Source organism: Python bivittatus, unplaced genomic scaffold (genome assembly GCF_059951505.1).
Source record: "Python bivittatus isolate LINGU-HERP-01145 unplaced genomic scaffold, Pbiv_v1 ctg000330_np1212, whole genome shotgun sequence".
Classification (NCBI taxonomy): domain Eukaryota; kingdom Metazoa; phylum Chordata; class Lepidosauria; order Squamata; family Pythonidae; genus Python; species Python bivittatus.
In genome coordinates this window covers 43,428,931-43,451,229 of record NW_028277058.1, presented here as the reverse complement: position 1 = coordinate 43,451,229, position 22,299 = coordinate 43,428,931, and the positions used below count along the sequence as shown (strand labels likewise).

Below are 22,299 nucleotides of genomic sequence, written 5' to 3'. Positions count from 1 at the left end.
TCTCCTCCAAGTTCCTACAGTTGTTGAAAATCAGTAGCATAGTTTCTTGTCATATTAGAGTAGAAACATCCCAAAACTGTAGTGTAAGCCATCACCTAGCTTAGCAAAGTTTAAAAAAAAGGAAAAACCCTAAAAAAAAACCCCAAAAAACAGAACCCTCAAAAAAAAAAAAAAACAAGTTCCTGGGTCCACCCACATTATGTCCCTGTCTACTTTGCATGCTTGTGCTAAAAGACAGCACTAAAATCATTTGAACAACTAAATGCAGCCTTCAGTTACTTCTCTTTTAGATACACAAGGTGTTTTGTAATCCACCCACCCCCCTGCCATCCAATAAACTTTTTGGGGTGCCAAAGTGCAGACATACATGAGAAAACCTCTTGTGAAGAGAAGGGAATAAGACAGTGAATCTTGGTCAATTGAACCTTTAAGATGAAGCCTCCTACCAATATTTGATCATACTATATGACCCCAACTTAAAAGTCAAATTCAACCAGAATATATATGTGCCTTAAAAAGTGGATTGCTTCTACCCACAGCTAAATATTCTAAATCTTCCATGAGTACTTAATGTAGTTGGGAATTGGCAAAAATTGCAGGATGTCTTCCATTAAACAGACCAGTTGAATGTAGGATATTCCAGAACAAGGTTATGGGAAGGCAAATTGTGAAGTGAAAAATTCACTAGGTTAGATAGGCTCAAAAATGTACTTTGTCATTAAAACAGGAATTAATATTCCTGCCATTGCATCAAATTGACACATACTTTTAATTGTTGTTGATTGTTGTTACTATTGCAAAAAACTGATGCTGTTACTTCATAAGCTGGAGCAAGTAGTAATACATTCCAGCATTTTCCTGAGTTTGTTCTAACTTTGGTTCACAGTCCCCAAATCATTTCTATTACTTCATTGGCAAGGTTCTTTCAAAACATTCCTAAAATCAGTGGTTGGCAGCAGTGAGGAGATTGAAAGGACAGTCAATAGGTTCAGCAGCTCTTCCTACTTCAATGGTTTCCTTCTGAGCAATATTCCCATTGCTGTCCAAAAAAACAAAGAATCTGATGTACTTGTTATGAAAAACTGAGCTCTTTAGCCAATCATACCAAATAGGTATGTGGACTTTCTTTACTGACCTTTATTATGTATGCAGCTTTTTGAACAAAGGGCATCTGCTAACTAAATTTGCTTCTTTCAAAGCTGAGACTTATCTGCTGTCTTTCTGCTCTATGAAACAAAGTTCTATAAAAGCCAAAAACTGGGGTGAGTAACTTTTTTCTGCTGATGGCCACATTTCTCAGTGTAATCTGTTCAGGATGGCACTATAGGTAATGCCTGGTTGCAGGAAAGGAACATGTATCTGTAGGAGCGGAATCCATCTCTTGCAATTTGGTTTTGGAATTGAGCTGAGTACTGTGTTAGCCCTTGTGCTGCCGGTTGGACATCTATATCTTAAGCATGGCTGAATATATATAGCTTCTACCAATATATATTCTTACAATATATATTCCTACAAACTCCTAAGACCCAGCTGCTACATCTCTGACCTTGGAGACTGGCAAGATTTCCAGCTGTAGAAAGACACAATAACATTGGCATCAGCAGGCTTAACTGGGCCAATAGTGGGGTTAGGGTGTTGTGTGGGAGCATGAAAAAGCAGTTAATCGACCCAGTCAGCCAACTCCAGGGAGGTTAAACTTAGCCCCAGGCTGACCCAGTCATGTAGAGTGTTAAATTAACTCCACCCAGTCTGTTGTGGGAATAATGAAACCCAGTCTACTGCATCTGAAGTCATATAAGGAAGAGCTGGAGAAAAAGCACAGTTGAGAAAGCAAACCTCTTATGCAGTGTTTCTCAACCTAAGAAAGTGTGTTGGAGAACAGGATGAGTGAAAATAATTTGGAGTGGGAGCAGATGTTCTCTCACAGTAGTGCTTTGGCCTGTTTCTGATGTAGCAGATTATTTAGAATCACCTAAATTTCAACAAGAGATGGCTTTCCTCCTGCAGTTACCCTCTTATGACCATGACATTGAAATATATATATATATATATATATATATATATATATATATATATATAAAAGAAATTTTTTAAAAAAGCATCCCCTTATGTTCCTGACAAACCTTTTTGGTTGTCCCCTGCTCTATTAGCTTCTGGATCAGTCTTGTCACTTGAGTAAGAGCCCAATTCTGGTCACAGTTATATACTTGCCTGTGCATTTATCTTCTGGTTTTCTTTCCTACTTGATGTTGAGCTTTTTTTAAAACATTTATATTATGTCACTTTTTAGCTCATATATGTCATGGGTCCTATTCTGCAAACGGCAGACCTGTATACGGGAAGGCATACTGTATTATATTTGAACCATGCCTAGTCTAGACGCCATCAAAGAGAAGAGGCCTAAAGGGTCACCCTGTTATGAGTTGAAAGGAGTGATACTGATAATGTAAACCTCACTGATGCACCCCTTCTTTCAGGAGTTCTCCAGTAAAATAAAATTTTGATGGGCTGCTAGAAGTCATGGTGAATTTCCTGCCACATTGTAATCTGTCCAGCTAGGCCATTTGTAACCCTTCCATCAGGGATTTCTTAGCAAAGCTCTAGGAAAAAATAGGAAGGAAGGCACTTCAGACCATTCTATCCAGCAAAATAGAATTTAACAAACCTTGTGAACATTCTGGAAATACAGGAAATAGCCATGCAACAGTGCAACTCTGCACTTGGATAAGGTTTTCAGAAATTCGCTGTGAAAAGTGGAATGCAAGAAAAACACAAGAAAGCAACAATCCTAGACAAAGTATTCAAGATAAGACTAGTTAAACTAGTTACACATTACCTGCTTGAGTAAAATGTTGGGTTTTAATGTTCTGAGTTCACTGCCAAAAGGACAGTCTGAGAGACATTATCTGGGCCTTTCGATTGCTTCTTGTTCTTTTCTCCTGATAAGCACATCCTTCACAGGACAAGTGAAATAACCATCTTCCTCTTTGGGAAGACTGACTGCAAATGCTCCCTAATACAACTCAGAAAATTAGCTGGTGGCTGAATCCAGTCTTAACTATCCCGTGGTTGAATCAAAGGAATTGATTAATTTTCACCTGTTATGTCAGTGTATAAAAAGGGAGGGGGGCTCCGCTGCGGCCTAGGTTTGCTGCTTTGTGTGGGCGGGGCCTGGAGCCCGCCTTTTTTCCTGTTTCCCTCATTTTCCCTCTCTTCTCCTCATGGCTCTCCATGAGGTAGGAATGAATCCTCTCTCCTCCTCAGGGTTTTTGAACTAACATTTCACAACCCCAACAAATTTAACATCTCTTTTTATCCTTATTTTGGAGTGATTTTTTTTGGGGGGGGGGTAATGCTTAAATGGAATCTAGTTTACCTTGATTACTGTGCCAGAAATCAATCTGTTCTTCCAGGATGGAGAACCTATAGCCCTCAAAATCACTAAACTACAACTTCCCACAATCCTCCTCATAGGACAACTTGGAGTTTTAGTTCAGTAATTTGGAAGTTCATAGCTTCCTCATATCTGCTTTTAAAATAAACTTCCACAAACTGAGACCTCTACACATATTGTTTCACTCCCGGGCTTCCTAGCCAGCATAGCTGAGGCCATCAGGTGGTAGAAGGCAGCTATGTCTCTTACATTATGAATATGGAGAGCTTTTTCCTAAATTTTGCTGAGGCTCCTCTTATGTAATCTGTCTTGATTGTCCATTGGGCCTCTGTTCATAGTTCCACTTATCCATCAATGTGGTAAGTGTTTCATCAAATTGGATGCAAGTCCTCATGAAGTGTTCCACAAATGTTAGCACTTCCTAGTTCCTCTGAGATGCAGGAGGAACTAACAAATCAAGCAATAACAGACACATTTTGATTACCAGTGTTGTCCTTATCAAAAATGCATTTGGGGAAGAAACAGGAATCGCCTTCCTGAACAAATTGTGCTTGTACAAGTGACAATCAGGACCTTTTCACCGTGGCTCCAGAATGTAGCACAATTTCCCTGTTTTCCTCCAAGGATGTTTAATCAAATACAGAGTCAGTCACCTTTTATAATGTATCCCTTTCAACATTAAAGGGAACTTGCATATGCATGTATACTGTATATGTACAACTAAATACCTAATCAACTACAGTGTGGATTGATTCGTTGGCCAGCCATTTGGATTTGCTCCTCAGGTACCAAATGCTTGAATTAATTCTGAATTTTACAACCTGAGCTCTGCCATATGATTAGAGGTTACTACATCAGTTTTAATATTTTTGTCACAACCAAATTCCAAAATTTGTTGGTGAACAAGTCCAACAGATTTCTCAAATGCAGCTGTTACACTGCTGGCATATTTATAACAAACATTCTGTAAAGGAATTACTGCAAAATAATAGGGATGTCATTCACCATTCACACTTTTAGGTTTCAAATTGGGAAAAAATCCGCTCAGACTATATTTTGAATGTTAAATGTTCAAATGTTTTGAATATTCCTTATAAAACTCTACATGTTAAAATGACAAAGAATCTCTGGCTCTACATGAAATTTACCAGTTTGAGCTGGGATGAACAGTTAAAGCTCCCATAAATTTTGTTAGAGTGTAAAATATATTCCTTATAAATTGGGCCAATTGTTGCAGCTTTACATAAGTATTCCAGTGTAGCTCAAGTAATCCATGATATTTGGGGGAAAATATGCTTAACATCTTTTATTTTTAAAACTTCATATAAATCCATCCAATCTCATTCCAACAGTTGGGGAAAAACTTTTTCAATAGTTCATAATGCTGGTTAAAAAAAAAAAATCCCATCTGATCTTTCATTGAACAATTCAAAGGGTCCATGAAAGATGCTAATATTCAGTGCCAACCTTGATCTAAGCAGTTTAAGCAATCTGATGACTTCCCAATATCTTTATAATTAATGAACTTATTTGGCTGAAAGGAAAAAAAGTGGAAGGAAAAAAAAAATCTCCACTTTCCATTTATCTTGGCCTGTTATAGCTTGAATGAAGATATGGCCAGACTGGTATTATTTTTGCTTTTTAAATCATTTCAGTCCCCAAATTAGGTTAGAATAGTGCAATGTAATTGTTTTAAATAATGTACTAAAACAATGACGTAAGTTAATGCACTGAAAAATATTTTAGGTCAGTAGTATCCAGGATTTTTATTTCTATTTAAGGAGCTGGCAGAAAGGTTATTTCTTCCCTTCATGATGTGATAATTTGCAAGTGGATGATTCTATTCACATTGTCCTTCATGCTTTGTTCTTGAATAGTGGGGAAATGCTTCATCCTACTCAGCCAATCTTTATTATGAATTATTATATGTATGTATGTATGTATGTATGTATGTTTGTTTTTAAGCAATTCCAGAAAACTTTGGCTATTGGGTAGATAATAAGTACAATAAACAAAAAGGATCTTCTACCCTCCACTTCTTCATAAAAGAAACAAAGCAAAGATTGGCATGTTTGAAGGTAGTGGGGTAGTTCTGATGAAATCCAGGACACCTGGGTTTACGTTCCTTCCTTCCACTGCTGGCAAGAAACTGCTTTGTAAAGAGCAAAGACACACAAATTATACCAGCAGGCCTTCTCCAGACCATCATGGTGGGTTATACATTGCTTTAATTCTCAGCTAGCTCTTTTTTCAGGCAAAGAAAGTTATTTATTTTACAGGACATTTTATAAGTGCCTGGGGTAACCTGGTATAATTACCAAGGCATTCACTCTTATGCTATTTTCAACAGGAAAACTTTCCTCTTTATAATAATCAGGCTTTCCAGTTTCAGTTAGGAAACCCACTACAGTATCCAACAGAGATTTTTTTAAACTTGGATTTCTGTACGAATTTCTGTAGGCTTGTTTTTTGGCTGCAGGGTTGTAATATACAGACTGAACCAGGTCTGTTAAAGTTCACATGGCTGCATTTGTGCAACACGTTAAGCTTAGTGTTTTTTTTTAAGTGACTCAGCAACAACCCATACCACAATCCCATTTAGTTAGCATACAGTTCAGAGGATTATGTGAACTTACGAAATGGGATAATTCATTAACCAAATATATAGCATGAACTTGGCCTTTGTCAGTGGTTTGGGATTCTATAGATCAGGGTTTCTCAACCTTGGCAACTTTAACACGTGTGGACTTCACTTCCCAGAATTTGATTTAATGTATTAATGAAGAAGCACATATATTACTATATTACCTATTCATTATTTTTTAAATAATTTGATAACTATTGGAGAACAATTTGTAATACAATCTATATCAATGCAATTTATGCATTTAAACTCATTTTTTTCTGAGAAAGGGTATGTAGGGTTCACCATATTTTCCAAGAGGCCCATGACCCAAGAAAGTTAAGAACCCCTGGTCTAAAAAGTGTTAGGCAAAGATCCCCCAAGAAAGTTTAGTTCATCTCTTCTCCAGTTTCTTCCATTTTAACAGATCAGATAGGCCACTATGCAAAGATAAGACATTTTTCTGGAATACCACAATTCTGTTGTAGAGAGTATTCTGGTTATCTTGTTACAACCTTTTGTACATGCTAAATCCATGCTACGAACCTGAGTTTTGTATTTTAATGGCCAAATGAGTTCTGATCACTGTTCTTTGAACAGAGGGGTTCACTTCTTAAGACTTTCTTAAAAGATATATATTACACACACACAAACACACAGGTTTTGTTACATTTACACTGTAAATCATTTTAAAGGTGATTCTCTAAAAGTGTAAAAGAAGTAACACACAACAAATATGATTGTAACATAGAAACAAATGAATTAAGCATTGAGAATTAAATTATGATTTTCCAGTGTCATTTGCTTGCTATTTCCAAACAAAATCTATGTATAGCAATAGAACCACCATTTTAAATTACAAAACATAATTTTAATTACAAATGCTTATTTTCAGATAATACAAAGTTATGTTCCAGGTGCTATAGGATATAATGTGCATGGTATTAGGCAGCATGGCAAAAAGAATTGATCAGTTTGAAGGTATTTACTACTTCAAAGAATAATACTAGTTTATATAAACTTATCCCCAGGTTACACTTTTAGATCTGTTGCTTGAAACAAGATGCCTTGATCTTTTCTGAAATAGGTTGCACTTCCAGCCAAGACTGAATGGTCTGGATGTTTTGTTCACAGCCGCAACTGCAGTTCTGCTGACCAAGAAGACCATACTTCAGAGATTCCTTGAATGTGGATATTGTTACATAATGGCCATCTTGGCTTCTGTTATATACAGGACATGTTAGCACACCTTGAAGAAACTCAGGCGGGTGGTGTGGGAAGAGGGCCGCTTCAATCCATTTATTTTACTGCACGTAAAAAAGCCACAGCCAACAGCAGTCCTCTGATAAGGACGGATGGAATGGAACAATAGTAATGTGCTGTTTTCAAATGTTCCAGTGAAGACACATTAACACAAAAATGATAAACTATTTTGGATTTTTGTTCATATGCATGTTACAGCACACCAGCTGATTCTTGGTTTTTCTTGCTCACAGAAGTTGCTTCAGTAACCAGAAATGCATTAGCAGTGGTAAGAATAAGGATAGATTTCAACCAGACTCCCAAACAAACTAGGAATTGTAAGTCAATTTCAAACTACAGACTATACTTTTAATGACTAATTAGGACTTCCAGCTCAGAGACAATTATAGTACTGAAACCATTTTCTATCACTGGGAGAAGCAGAGCACAACAAAATATTGGAGACAGGGTGTATCAAGTATGTTTGCTTCTCAATAATAAGCTAGCATTTCCTCAAATTCTGGCTTAGCGCCTTGTGGAAATGTGGCTCATATATGCACATTTACAGAATACTCAAAATCTATCATGTGAAATGGTCTTTAGTCAGATTAAGATTACTGATGAAACTGACCAAACTCTGAAAATATATGCATTGTTTAACACATGAAGGGGTCTGGCATTTTTTTTCTTTAAAAAAAAAATATCTAGAAGGCTATCTCTCCTCTCTATTCTCTTCTTACCAAGTTTCTCTATAAGGAAACTACTAGGTTTTGAAACAAATGGTGGGTAAATGGCAGCATTTCTGTATCTGCCTTTCAAAACAAGGCAATATTGTGGGTTGTTTAGTTACACCACCACTTCAATTTACAATTACTTTGTTATCACATTCAAAGTTAGGAAATTGTCTTTCCAGTTGTGTTCAGAATTTATTCATTTTTTATAACTGTTCTTTTATGTACTGAATTTACTGTAATGCTCAGGAAGAAAATTCTAAACAAGAAATCAATGAGAGACCACATATGCTTTGCCAAACAGGGTAAGAGTGATACAATTCTATTATCCAAACTTTACATTTGCAAATGGCTGGAACAGGATCCTCTAAGAAAAAAAATGAAGGGCTGTATAACAACATCTAGTAGCTTACCCTGAACAAAATGATGCCCGTTCATTTCAAACAGACACCATTCTCTTGTCCTCTGTCCTCCTTCCTGTCACTCCTATTCCCATTCTCAACTCTTAGACCATGGAACAAACAGAATGTGTGTACCTAACCCAATGCCAGAATATGGTGCTTTGAATTCTCCTGCAGCATGGAAACAACGGATCAGCATTCACTGAATTCTGAACAGTTGCCAGGAAGGGACATAAAAATAATCCTTGTAATTTACAAGATTATGAATTATCAAAAGAATGAGCAGGGTGGCAGAATTTAGTTGGAAAAAGGGTATGTGTCTATTCCCATCTTCAGCTTCACCCTGAATATCCTTAGAGCAACATTTACCCAAGTTAAGGTCACCACATGTTACATAAGAGCACTCTGTGACAGTTTCACTTAACTAGGCTTTCATTCTAAATTCTGTAGAAGGTGATGCAAATACTACTGTGCAAAGCTGCTGCTTTTAAAGAATACTTCATATGGCTCAAGAAATTCAGGAAATCATATTAAAGTTTGTACATCAGCATTTAACAGAGACAGACTAGACAGTGCTTTTAAGGAAAAGTTAAACATTCTCCCACCGAGGCCCACAACATTAGTCACTAAATGAAGATTCACTATCAGAACTTTCTCCTGCATTTGTCTCATCTCCCCATGCAGGCACTGAAGCATCTGGTGTTCTGAAACAGAAAGGCAAGAAATCTCAACACTGTGAACTTTTATGTCTTTAGGCATTCAGAACCTAGAAGAGTACCTTCACGTAGCTGCAAAAATGACTTCTGGACCTGAGAAATTGGATAACAGCTGGGCTCATACAGTATGTTAAGTCATACTTAACTTATGACATGACATGACATTAGAAATGTAATTACACATGACAACGAAGGGGTTTCAAAACAGAAGCCCAGCTAAAGCTAAACAAACAAAGCATATTGCGTGAACCAGGTCACCACCTACCTACAATCATCAGCTATATGAAATTAATCAATAAAATGCTAGGTAGGCAAGAGATGGTCTGTACTATAGGTATGTCATAGAGAGTTGGGGATACTGTGGAGGAAATTATTATATAAAAGTTTTCTCTCTGGATGTAAAATCTAGGAAGGCTAGATAAGTGGTATTGTGAAATGGCTTAAGTAAGCAAGTTGGAAAGTTCTAAGTTCACATCTTGCTTAGTTTAGGTCAACTTTCAGTTGACTTCACCATTCTGCAATAAGGAGATAACACTGGTTAATTTCACAGAGTTCTTGTCAGGCTTACTGAGCATTCCATGGAGTCTTCATAAATTCAAACTACCATGCCTATTTCCACATAATTCAAAACAATATTTCTCAACCAGTTGGGCATGGCTGTACAACTTTTGTTCTGCTGAGGACCATATTATCTCAGGATAAATCTTGGGAATATATATCCAAATATCAACTCCATCTATGTTCCATGTTAATAATGTTTAAGCAAAACAGATATTGCTGCTTACTCAAGAAGATCTGGGTTTAGTCCTTCCGAAATCATTTTGTTTCTTATTGCCATAACAGGAACACCCTATGGAGGAGAAAAAGACTGTGAGAAACCCAGAACATAAGAGGTCTAGCCCAAACATAAGAACCAATAAAAACTTTAAGGAAGAGCCTCCAAATGGGGACAATTACTTTGATTGCTGATGACAAATTTTATTTTGATTGATTTACAGGCAGCCTTCTCCAACCTGGTGCTTATGCTGCAGGGGTTGATGGCAGCTAGGATGGAGGGTACCAGTTAGGGAAGGCAGCCATAATTCTAAACAATTATGGTTTATTCCAGGATCATCAACAAGGACAGACTTGCCTTTAATTAAGAAAAATCCCAGTATGATAGATATAGGATACACTCAAGTAAAACTTTCTTTTAACCCCAAAATAAATGCAAGAAGCTCAGTACTGCTTTTCAGGCACTACCTATATCTGGTGCATGATGTGGGCCAAAATTAAGTATTACTGTAAAAACAGCTGGAATTTGGCAAGATTATCACAGAAGTGAAGCCAAGGGAAACAAACAGCTAATGCAGCAAGGAAAATACAAAATGGACACACTGCAAATAAGTCAACAACAGACCAAAATTCGAGCTAATTTCCTCCCAAGATCCTACCAACATTTCAACCTTTTGAACAGTCTTAAAGGTATGAAAGCAACCAGGTTGGATCAGATGAAAGGGTCACTTAGTCCATCATTCTAGCTGCACAATGCATATCAGAATACAAAAGTCCAGTTGTGTTCCCAAGCATTAAGAAGCAATTTTTATTTATCTAAGACATATTTACAGCAAATTAATAGTATTGCTTATTTTACCATGAAACATGGTGCAAAAGCACTATTTTAAGAAACAGTTCATTTTTCAACTGATGTGACAGTAAAATAGAAGCCATGCCACCACTGGAGCCAATGTGATTATGTAAGAAAATGGTAGTAGTAGCAAGATTCCAGACAGAGGTAACATGATAGAATAATCTTATTGGGTTCCATAGGTGAAATGCACCTGTACTAGGAGACAGATACCTGTAGTGGAACTATCCTTTCCAATACAGTTGGCTAGCTGCAGGTGGTAGAAAAAACTCCAGCTTCTCATTAAATCATAAATTTACATGTTGCTAGGGTAAACTCCACCAGCTGAACAGAAAGGTATAACCTACATAAATGATAGTATATAATGTTCAACTAGTCTCAGCAATTGCCTTCACCAATCTTGTATATATTTTATCTGAAAGGAATTTTTGATAAACTATTTTTATTTAGCTTTCCTTAACAGTTTCTTAAGAAAATGATGCTTAACTCAGAAAGGCCTATCTGAATTCTAGCAGCACATCCAGATTTTAATATTGACTGTTCACAATGGTATACTTTAGCCAATTATGCATATGAAGGGAAAAGGCCTTTTCCACTGCAAATTCTCTCAACATTTGTGGACCATTAACCACTAAACGTTCTCCTTTCATATTTTTTCAGTAGGACACCTGGGAGCAATATGAAGTCAAACTTCTCTGCTAGAGATTTTCCAAGAGAAGCTACTCCCATGTTTCTGCTGCCAAAGTTCAAAGAGAACATTCTTTTGACATCATTCATGTGAAAGGTCAAAAAAAGAAAAAAAAAAAGGACAATTTCTTATTTCCAAAGTCTACTGGAGGTCTGAAAAGGATGTAAGAGGCCTTGATTTCTAAATGAACAGTAGTTAATTTAGTGTGGTTGGTTTTGGCATGGAACCCAGGTACTTTGGGCCAAGGTAAGTACAATACTTTAAAAAGAAGGGAGTAATAACTTACTGTTCAGAGAAGTGTGTCTGTACTACTGTCATTGAGGAAAGCAAGAGAGTGGTCAAGACTAACAGGGCAAGAGCCATGCTGATGTGGTGATTAATATTTTCCTTTCATATATGTATTTGGAGCTTCTTGCTCTAATGTAAAACTACCTAACTCCAATAAAAACAATTAAACTGAACAGTTTAGGAGTGGGAATCTACCGAGCTGTCATTACTGTTAGCACGCAAATTTTTTATGACTAGGAGTCACCATCTGCCATATGGAAAATGTAACCTGAAGTACAAAGACTAAATTGTGGTGGTGGCAGTGCTCTGTTATCCAGAACTTATTTCCTATATCTTACAAATGGAAAATCTGTTACTTTTCTTAAAAAATCAGACTAAATAAACAGTATACAATTTTTTTTACTGGGGAAGAGAATCACATCTAGAATCTGAAGCTGAAAACTCTGCACAAAACTATAAAAGGAAAGAACTTTTAGGAAATTTGTTATTTCAGAATTCTCCAGTGAAGTATATGTTGTTAAACAGATATCTCAAGTTATACCATCTTGGAAATAGCCATGAAGAAACAGGCTTATTAATCTGATAATAAAGTCAACATAACTTTTTGAGGTGGAAGGGGGGAACCTTACAGGATTTCTTGACATAGTTAAATAAGACATCTATAATATCAAGTAATTAAGCATGTTTTAATTATGCACATATAAACAATCCTTTCTATCAATACCAACCTGGGGTCTAATGTCAGCTAATTCAGTTATCCTAAACTGGGGGTATAAAAAAGCAAGCACACATTTATTTCTTTATGACTCCCATTGGTAGATGTCATAAAACAACAAACTACAGATATTTGCTATAGTAGCCATTAGCCATTCACCAACACCTAATGGAACAAATCAGTTTTAGCTATGTATCACCATGTCAATAAAATTATTCCTGATGCACTTGAGACATTCCACATTTATATGTCATCAGAGAAAGCCTTAACTCAAGTTATCAAGAAATGTAGTTCATCTATGGTGAGATAAGATCTCCCAGATGAGCAGACTAGGGAGGTATTCCTTCACATACCCTGGTTCTAAGTTGTTCGTTGCTTTCTATCTTACTACAAGCATCTTGCATTTGGTACAGAAATAACAGGCAAGAAACACAGTTCTTTAGGATTAGTATTGTATGATCTCTGATAGGTACCTGGCAACAACATTTTGTATCAACCGTAGTTTGGGATGGTCTTTAAGGACAGCTCTAAGTATAGAACACTATAGTAATCCAGATGTATAGTTTCCAGAGCACAGGTAACAACGGCTAAGCTATCTGCACCTAGGAACAGCTGTAGCTTCTGGGCTAAGACATTAGATATCACTGAGGATACCTGAGCCTACAATGACAAAATTGGACAGTGGAGATTATATGTATACTCTTCCAGGAGAAGCAGAATTCCATCCTGCACTACTCAATTTCCAGTGTTTCCACAGACATTTCCAGAATTTCTGCCTTGTCAGGACTCATGGTAACTTGATGGAATCTCACCCAACTTATTAATGCCTCTGTATAGCAATTCAGAACAACAGCATTCTTTGGTGGACTCAAAGCAATGATACGGTCTTTCACAACTGAAGACAGGTAAATGATTACAGCATCACACTGGTGACAGCTTGCTTGGCTACCCAAGCAAGAGTGATTTTCATATTATTTTTACACTGAAGCAATCACTCAAAATTTCTCTGTGTGTATATTTGCATTTAGCTGTTTCTATTTGAATAGCTTGCAGAATTACAGGACTAGTTTAACTAACTTGCATTACCAGTAAATGGGCTAAAGAAGCTTCAATGCAATGTTGTCTTTTTCAAAAAATATTTTGTAAACCACCATTTTTTTTTATTGTGGTGGGTATGAATGCAAACAAACAAAGCACCAGCTATTCTGCCAGTTCTGGCCTCTCTTCTGGTCTGACTCCGAAAAAGGATTCACTGGTGTATTTTAAAAATCCATATAATTCATACAGGGGCTGGGAAAGTCCCTCTCATACTTAAACTGTATTCTAAAACATCAAAACCTGCAATTTTACATTGCAAGGAAAGGTCAACAACAGTGGGGAAAGATGCATTTCAGGAAAGTCACTGGCATATACAAAAAGCTAAACTGATCTTTAAGTTGGCTATCACAAATAAACACTGTTTCCATCAGCTGTGGACCATTGGGGGGAGATGGGCTGTTGAAAAATTTAATAAATAAATAAATAAAAATAAATAAATAAATAAATAAATAAATAAATAAAACAATCACAGAAACCATTGGAGAGATTTCTTTACACACTAAAGCAGGACAGCATAGTTCATGACTGTGCATACAGTATATATATTTGGCACATAATGAAAAGATAATATTTCTAGCAATGACAGATAATTGTGCTTTTGGAACAACTAGACCTAGAGGGAAACTGTCTCAATATACTGCAAAATCAATTTCTAAACCACTTTCTATGTTAAAACCCCATCAAATTCACCCTACATTCACAATTAACCTCAAAAGAGGAAGTTTAGTTAATAGGAAGCTTTAGGGAATAGAAATCAGAGTGTTTCTGATAAAGCCTGGTAAAATAAATGGGACTTACCACTTGAACCATTTTGAGGTATCTGGCATAGCGTGGATCCTTTGCTACAGTGGTGACATTTTCACCAGTTCCATCTGTCCTCTGTTGCCCCAACTCAGGTACACTGGTCTGCAGTACAGCAAACAGTGCATATCAGTCTTTACATGTCTGCAGACTTTACCATATTTTGACATCACATTAAGCTAAATTCATTTAGAGCTCTATCAGCAACTTCTACATGATATTTGATTGCTCCTGCTTGGCTCCTCCTGCCAAGGCAGCAGCTACCCAAACCTGAATAGCAATGCCTATGAATCAGGGATTCTATTTCTCTCCAGATACTGCAGAATTATAAGCCATGGTTACTTCTTAGATAACAACATCTAGTCAACCTTAGTTGACTGCAAAAAGCTATGCAGGGTTGGACCAGATGGGATTTTGGTGCATCCCAGGGCAGTTGGTAACACTGGGGAATTGAAGATGCATCCCAGAAGAAGGCAATGGCAAACCACTTCTCTGTTGGACTTATGTGTCTAACAAGTCACCAAAAGTCAAGTTGGACTCCAAGGAGACCATCTTTGAATCTAAAGAGAAGCAAGCCTAAATTTCCAGTTCACACAAAAGGTAGCAAAACAAAGGATGGATAGAAATGTTCTGGATTGTTTGACTAGTCCCTGAGACCAGAAAGAGCAAACAAAGAACTTGCACCAATGATTTGGTTATTTTCAAATAATTCTGATTTATCTTGACTTTTGAATGCAGTCAAGGCTAATTTACCTCCAGGTTAGGCGATACATTTGTTGTCTGTGGATCTATCAATGTTTGTGAGACAGAGCCATTCATAACACTGGTGTTTGAGATCTCATCTTCTAGGCCAGGCACAGAAGATAACTGAAGATGGGGCACATCACAGGTCAACATTTTAATATTGAGCATACAAACTTTGTGCTGGTTACACAGCATCTGACAAACATTTCTATCAATGTTTCAGAATTTACAGTTATATGACACCAGTACCGTCAGGCCTTACATGCACTCAAAACCTTCACCTCCATTTTGCACTACTGAATATATCTATTTCCCATCTGTTTTCCTTTACTTTCCTTCATACTGAAATAATATATACCCATTTTTGCTTGCAGACAAACACAATCTAAATGAAATCTACTCTCAGTACCCTACAAAGTATATATTTAAGAATGTTCAAACTACCACAGCAAAAAGAGGCATATCAGGAACAAACCTTTGCATCCAGAATATTGAGCATAGTTTCAATTTGCTGAATACGGAGGGAAAGTGCTGACAATTTCTGGGAATAAGGAAGAGAATATTACTCAACAATTTCCTCAGTATCATTTAACTCCTCCACATTTTCCATCCAGTAATGAACATGAATAATATTTAATCAGGAAATGAATAATAAACCTTACAGTAGGTCAGCATTGTTCAAGTATATTAGATTATATACAGCCTTAGAGAAGTATCTGCACCAAAGCTCTGTTTCCTGGAAATTTTATTTGGCATTCAGGACGCAGAGCAGAATTTGTCCACACTATTTTGTTTCTTTATTTTCCACTGAAACCCGGAAGGTATCTATACTTAAATCTGTTACAGATAATGTCTTTCAGATTATTAGAACGTACTATATAACAGCATTGATCAATCCAGTGTTATCTAGATATGCTGGATATACAATTTTCCTAATTCCCAGCCAACTCAGCCAAGACCTAAGCTGGCTGGGAATTATGGAAGTTGAAGTATGAAGTATAGTGAATTCAAAGAGACAGTGATACTGCAGTACATTTTGGAAAAGGATAACCCTAAGCACCCTATATAGCCACTTGCACCCACTAGAACTGAAATCAAAGACTGCAAGATAATTTAGAACATAAACATGTAAATAAATAAATAAATCTATTAAATTTACTAAACATGCTATTAAACAAAGAACTTAGCATTCATTGTCATTAAAGGCCACTGTGATTTTTTTTTCTCCAGTCTAATGCCAAAAGGAAAATGGCCACAATGATGATTAGCAGTTCCAGAGTTTGTTGTTAGGCACAGATTAGTTGGGAAGTGCTTTTAAAAAACTGTTAGTCAAGATTCCATTGATTTATCAAACAGGTTTTAATAAACAATCCCAATAGTCTTCTAGAGGAAATCCTATATGGTGGTTTAGTATTTTTTAAAATTAATTACAAATACAGGTAAGCAATATAATACTCTTGGACAATTTGGAGTTTACAGAGACACAAATACCTCAAGACATCACTGAATACTGCAAAGTATTAACAGATTAAAAGAATGACAAAATCCTAACAGAAAAATCCCCCATAAATTTACATTAATTCCCGATACTCTGACTTTCCCATTTATTTTTCACATCCACAAATAAAAATGTACTGTCTCTCCAGAAAGACTGATATTGAAATGGTGATGAAAACTGATAATTACTTAGCCAACTAAAGGATGAAAACCAAGTTTCCAGAAATATGCCCCAAAGCACTGCATGCCAAAGCCTAGCAAGCCAACTTTGAATACAGAGACATTTTCATGTTTTCCACTGGCAGATTATTCTTCTTCCCCATTTTTTAACCTCTTTATGGTGGAGATTGAGCAATGAAATTATGTCTGTATTATAGAGCTCTATAAGCATGCATTATAGAGCAATGCAAATATACACTGGCTTTGGAAAGCTACAGTATGGCATCTACTACCTCTTCGCAAACAGTTGAAAATCGATTAAGGAATTGAACTGTGTGAACAACGAATTGGTTTAGAAATGCCACTGTCCTCTTTTGTTGGATAGCTGGAACCTGCATTATATAAAACACAGAAAAAAATACAACATGGAAGAGAGATCAACTGAACATTGTTTCATATCTCTGTAATATGAAGCAAATACCAAACATTTACATTCAAACTCTGAGACTGGCCAAGTGTTGAGTTATAATTTATTATTTCAAAGCAGTGTTCCAAGATGCACAAAAGTATAACCTTATCTTCTACCAAATTTGTAGTTTGTCAGTTTTGCAGCAATTGAATAAGCATATTCTTTTACCAGAATTGTACATGCAAATATGGAAGAGCACAAGGATGAGACAGTCAAAATGTTTAAAGAACAAAAATAAAAGTGAAGCTGCAGTGTTATGAATGCTCAACTTGGATTTAATCCAAGCTATTTATTAGTGACATTGAATAAATATAAACTGTAAACCTCAGATCCTGAAATTGGCACAGGAAACATTTTGGAAGTATATTAGAGTTTCACAATACTGTTTTTATAGACTGCTGTCAGGGAATGAACTCGGCTAAGAAGCATATCCTACATCCCTTATTACTTTTGTAAATAATGAGAAAAAATGTAAGGAATTTGTTCGTGTGAAAATCCACAGCAGTCATTGACTCTGAATCTGTGATGCCTAACATATTCTTTGCAAGAGAAATGCTTAATATATAAGCAGAAAAACACATACCATAATTTTTCCCATGTCATGACTTATCTACAGAAATTGGCCAACAACCATTACAATAAAGATAAAGAAGCGATAAACCATTTGTGATAAACCACTTGATAAACCATTATCAAATAACTCAGTTTTAAAGATCAGTCAGGTATTTATTATGGGATGCTTAATCAATCAAATTGAATGCCTTATCAAAGAGAATTTTTTTCTTGCCATATATGTTAGGGTTTTTTTTTCCTTTCATAGCATCAAACACTAAGATCCTCTCAATGTGAATGTTTTGGAAACTTTTGAGATTTGTCCACTCAGCGAAGATTATTTGGGCTATGTTTAGTTTAACTTAAGTTTAAAACACCTTAAAAGAGTTTAAACCTCTTTTAAGTTTACCCATTGTATCAACCTTCCTTACCCTGCTGTTTGTTTGTATTGGGCTAAAATACACACCAAATCAATATGAACTAGAGTCCAGCTCATGTGGAAGCTTCTTTCTATTCAAATCTTACTGGAATTTAGGAAAGCCACAAAGACCTGTTGCAGCAGCTGTGGGGGCTGCAAGGTTCTAATGTTATTCCCTCTCCTCGGGGCTCTTTGATTAATGTTCTCAGTGTATAGGATTTATAGTATAATCCTATAAACGCTACTGTATTTTATGATGGTTTTTAAAATAATGTCTTAAATAATGTATTGTTTCAACCTGATTTACAAATGCCAGGCACATATACCACCCAGAATCAGAAACAACTGGAGTGGCATATAAGCCCTGTAAACAAATAAATCAATGCATTTACACGTATCCACCCAGAAGTGACTCAGGGAGGTTTCCTCTCCTGTACCTGGGTATAAGATTGCAGCTGAACTACCCAGGCTTATGTGAAGGCACCATCACCCGGAACAAGTCACCACCACCACAATTCTTTCTGGCTGTCCTCCCTTCAGCCTTCAGCCCCCCTACGAGGCTGCCACGGCGTTGGCCTCATCGGAAACTTTTACTTCTGCCTTCCTTAGCAGACATGTTTTCCTTTCACTCTTGCGGGGCTGCTGTGAAAGGCGCCTTTTTACGGGATGGGGGAGCCGGGCCGCGAGGCAGCGAGCGCCCGGGAGCGGAGTGCCGCGGGAAGGGACCCCTGGCTGCATCCGCCTCTTGCCCACCCGATGCCAGCTGGGAGGAGCGGCTCTCGCACCGGCCTTTCGGGACGGGCGGGAGGAGCTCATCTCACGCGGAAGACCACGTCAGCCGCCGGTACCTTGGTCAGGTCGATGCCCGAACCTACGAGAGGCAACCCGTCCTCGTCCATCCCGGCGCCCTCTCAAAGCGCCGAGGCCACGATCGCAAAGCTCTTCCGCAACCATCCCTCGCGACCTCTCTCACGGGAAGCTGTTCCAGCATCCCCCTCGCGGCGCCCGGGCAGAAATTGGGGCATCATGGGAATTGTAGTTCAGACGCTCAAAAGATGGGTTCTTTAGATGCCAAGGCTTCCTGATGCGCTATTCCAGCCCGCAGCACCTTCTGCAAAATGAGCCTTGAACTACGCTATTAATTCTGACGGTATTGACAGTAGCTCTCCGCTCAAACCGTACCAGAAAAGAGACGGACTGGGAAAAACTTCAGAACCGTCAGCGTAAAATGAAAATCATGCGAGATCCAGTTGGTGGGACGATTTAATGCTACTGTAATTTCGGCACAATTCTTTACAGTGTGCAAAGCGTCAAAGTGAATTTTGGGCAAGCCAGCTATATCCCTTGGTAGATTGACAGATGAAAAATAATATTCATGTCTATGTTTCCACTCTGAACATTTTTCCTAAGTTAAGTTTTAATTAAATTTCTTTAGGTGACTTAAAAAAAAAAAGGATGGCAAATTTTAACCATGCCAGTTCAAGTTACAGTAAGGAATAGAAAGAAAACCACACATTTTCTTGATGTACAGATTAGGCAGAGAAAGCAGAGCATTTCTTTTTAATTCTCACATCAGTATATATTTTGCAGGATGCATATCTGTTATGCAGGTTCAGACTTGAATCAATTAACCTCTTTCTAACTTTTCACCTGTTATGAGTAATTATCACCTCTGATATCTTTTCCAGTGAAATTCATCAAACAAAATGAAATACATCAGGTAGAGAAATGCCTTGGGCCACTTCTGCTGACAACAGATATAAAAGTTCCTTTGTCAACACTCTTAAAAAATCTGGCAGTTTCAAAATATTACTAAAACAATTTCATCCTGTATTAAAATAGTGAGGGTTTTAAAAGAATCAAAGAATAGAGAAATAATTTGAAATGGTCTGCAATCAGGAATGGTGGGTGCAGGTGTGTGTGTGTTTGGTAGAAGACTGGCTTAGATTTTCATATATCTCTGGATAACGCCAAAGGCTGCTCCAGTCACTTCCATCTGAATGATTTGGGGAAGGCCCAAACTTTTATTTTTTTCCAAACAGTTCCTAGCGCAGAGCCTTAAAACCAAACCACAACATCTGAGTAACATTCATGGAGTTTAGTCAAATGGAAATGCATGAATGCATGAATGAATGGTAATTGGTAGAAACTGTCATCAGAGAAAACATTCTTTGCACATAGAGGAACAAGTCTTACTGAAGGAAAATCAGCATACATTCTGCAAAGGTAAATCCTGTCTCACCAACCTTTCTGGAAAGGTCAACAGGCACATAGTTGGAGATTACCCTATTCACACTGTGTATGTGGATTTTCAAAAAGCCACTGACAAAATTTCTTATCAAAGGCTCTTGAATAAACTTAGCAGCTATGGTTTGAGAGGGTTGTCTTTTTATGGATTGGTAACTGGTTAAAAAACAGACAGCCAATGTAGGGATAAATGGGCAATTTTCCCAATCAAGGTTTTCTTGTTGTTTAGTGTGTATCCTGGTCTCTAGTTCAAACCTACCCCCCAAATTCTATTGTTGTTTAGTCGTTAAGTCGTGTCCGGCTCTTCGTGACCCCATGAACCATATTGCGCCAGGCCTTCCTGTCCTTCACTGCCTCCCTGAGTTTGCTCAGTTTCATGCTCATTGCTTCAGTGATGCTATCTAACCATCTCATCCTCTGCCGTCCTCCTTTTGCCTTCAATCTTTCCCAGCATCAGGGTCTTCTCCAAAGAGATCTCTCTTCGCATTAGGTGACCAAAGTATCTGAGCTTGAGCTTCATTATCAACAAAATTCTATTACACTCCCAAATACTAGGGGGATGTGGATAAATTTGCATCAACTGTCTGTGAGCATTTCAGAATCATCTGATTCACCACAGTGAAAACAAAATGTTGGATTAAGATGGCTTGATCCAGCAGGGCTGTTAATGTTATCAACATAGAGTTTTTAAAGAAGCATCAGTTCATGTGTTCATCTGTATACATGTAAACTATAGTTACATAAATTGGAGACTAGTTTTGGACACAGACTAGACCATCTCATGTCAGTGGAACTGAATAACTAAACTAAATTCGGTTTGTAAGAAGGGAAGTTTCTTGCACAGTTTAATTTGGAAAATTAAGAAAATATTAAGAAAAATATTAGTAAATTTGATATAAAAAATCACAAAGATAAAACATTGTATTACAAAAGCCAATGAAATGAAAAGGTTTTTGAGGTTTTTCAAAAAAAAAACCCCTAAAATTAATTTGACAAAAATAAAACATTTTTTATTTTAAACTCTTGGTATCTACTCATACTCTCAGTAGAAATGAGAGTCAGGACAGGCTATGAGGGATGCTAAGGGCTTAGATAGGCAGACCTCTGAAAACTAGCATAAATTGTTAAAGGCAGTGCACAAATATTCCAAATATCAGAAACTAGATTCACATAGGTAAAATTAATTTGATATTTTTGGCGGAAGAATGTTTTATGATTTAGAAGAAAAGATGGTGTTATCTGTCCATAAATGTCTGCCAAACATGACAGATGAACAATATTAGATTGGGAAATATACATACAAGGGAAATTATACTGGTCACTTTCAGCTATTTGAACTAAAAAACTCAGTTTCCTCTCATTCCTGCATGTTTCAGATTGACTTGTTAAGCTACTTACTTTAGAGGTCCTGATATAGAAAATGTGCTAGTGATCTGAATGTATGAATCCATGCTATAGTAAAGAGGATTACATGCTAAACTTTGTAGTCTTTGACATTATTTTGTCTGCTTTAACCTGTAGGAAAATTGTAAAAACAGAAATATTCAGAGAATGATTTAAAGGTGAAATACTGTGCAAAGAGAAATGTCCCAGGACGTTTGATAGCATACTTCAAAAACTCTGAATAACAGATCAGCTAATGGTTAAATTAAAACAGAGATATACAAAATAGATTTTTGAAGTAGAGCAATTGATTACAAACCCATCAAAACATTATTTTCCAGCTGAATTTTCTTATAAACTTTCACACAATTCTTTTAATCAGTACATTAACAGCTTTTAGAAAGAACAAACTGTTTGTATTTTTTTAACATGATTTGTTCAAGCTTTGAGGTGCAATTTTTTTTTTTTTTGTTTCTTGACTGAGAACATATAAAAGACATGTCAAG

At 37.0% G+C, this 22,299-nt stretch overlaps 1 protein-coding gene across 1 annotated transcript; it reads right to left on the bottom strand.

The window, feature by feature from the left end:
- Positions 1 to 2,171: 2,171 nt before the first annotated feature.
- Positions 2,172 to 19,148, bottom strand: WASHC3 (WASH complex subunit 3). The gene is made up of 7 exons (XM_007419944.4): positions 19,012 to 19,148; positions 17,018 to 17,116; positions 15,544 to 15,609; positions 15,078 to 15,191; positions 14,322 to 14,429; positions 9,893 to 9,957; positions 2,172 to 9,095 (listed from the first exon to the last, which is right to left on the bottom strand). Exons 1-7 carry the CDS (start codon positions 19,060 to 19,062, stop codon positions 9,011 to 9,013), a joined length of 588 nt encoding a protein of 195 aa, XP_007420006.1. The 5' UTR covers positions 19,063 to 19,148; the 3' UTR covers positions 2,172 to 9,010.
- Positions 19,149 to 22,299: the final 3,151 nt, after the last annotated feature.

Excerpts from the sequence above, each read along its gene's own strand:
- WASHC3 (XM_007419944.4), bottom strand. The coding sequence starts at position 19,062 with ATGGACGAGGACGGGTTGCCTCTCGTAGGTTCGGGCATCGACCTGACC. Across the intron at positions 15,610-17,017 it reads TTTCAACTGTTTGCGAAGAG|AAATTGTCAGCACTTTCCCT; the intron begins GTAGTAGATGCC and ends CCTTATTCCCAG. Across the intron at positions 14,430-15,077 it reads ATGTATCGCCTAACCTGGAG|ACCAGTGTACCTGAGTTGGG; the intron begins GTAAATTAGCCT and ends GCTGTACTGCAG.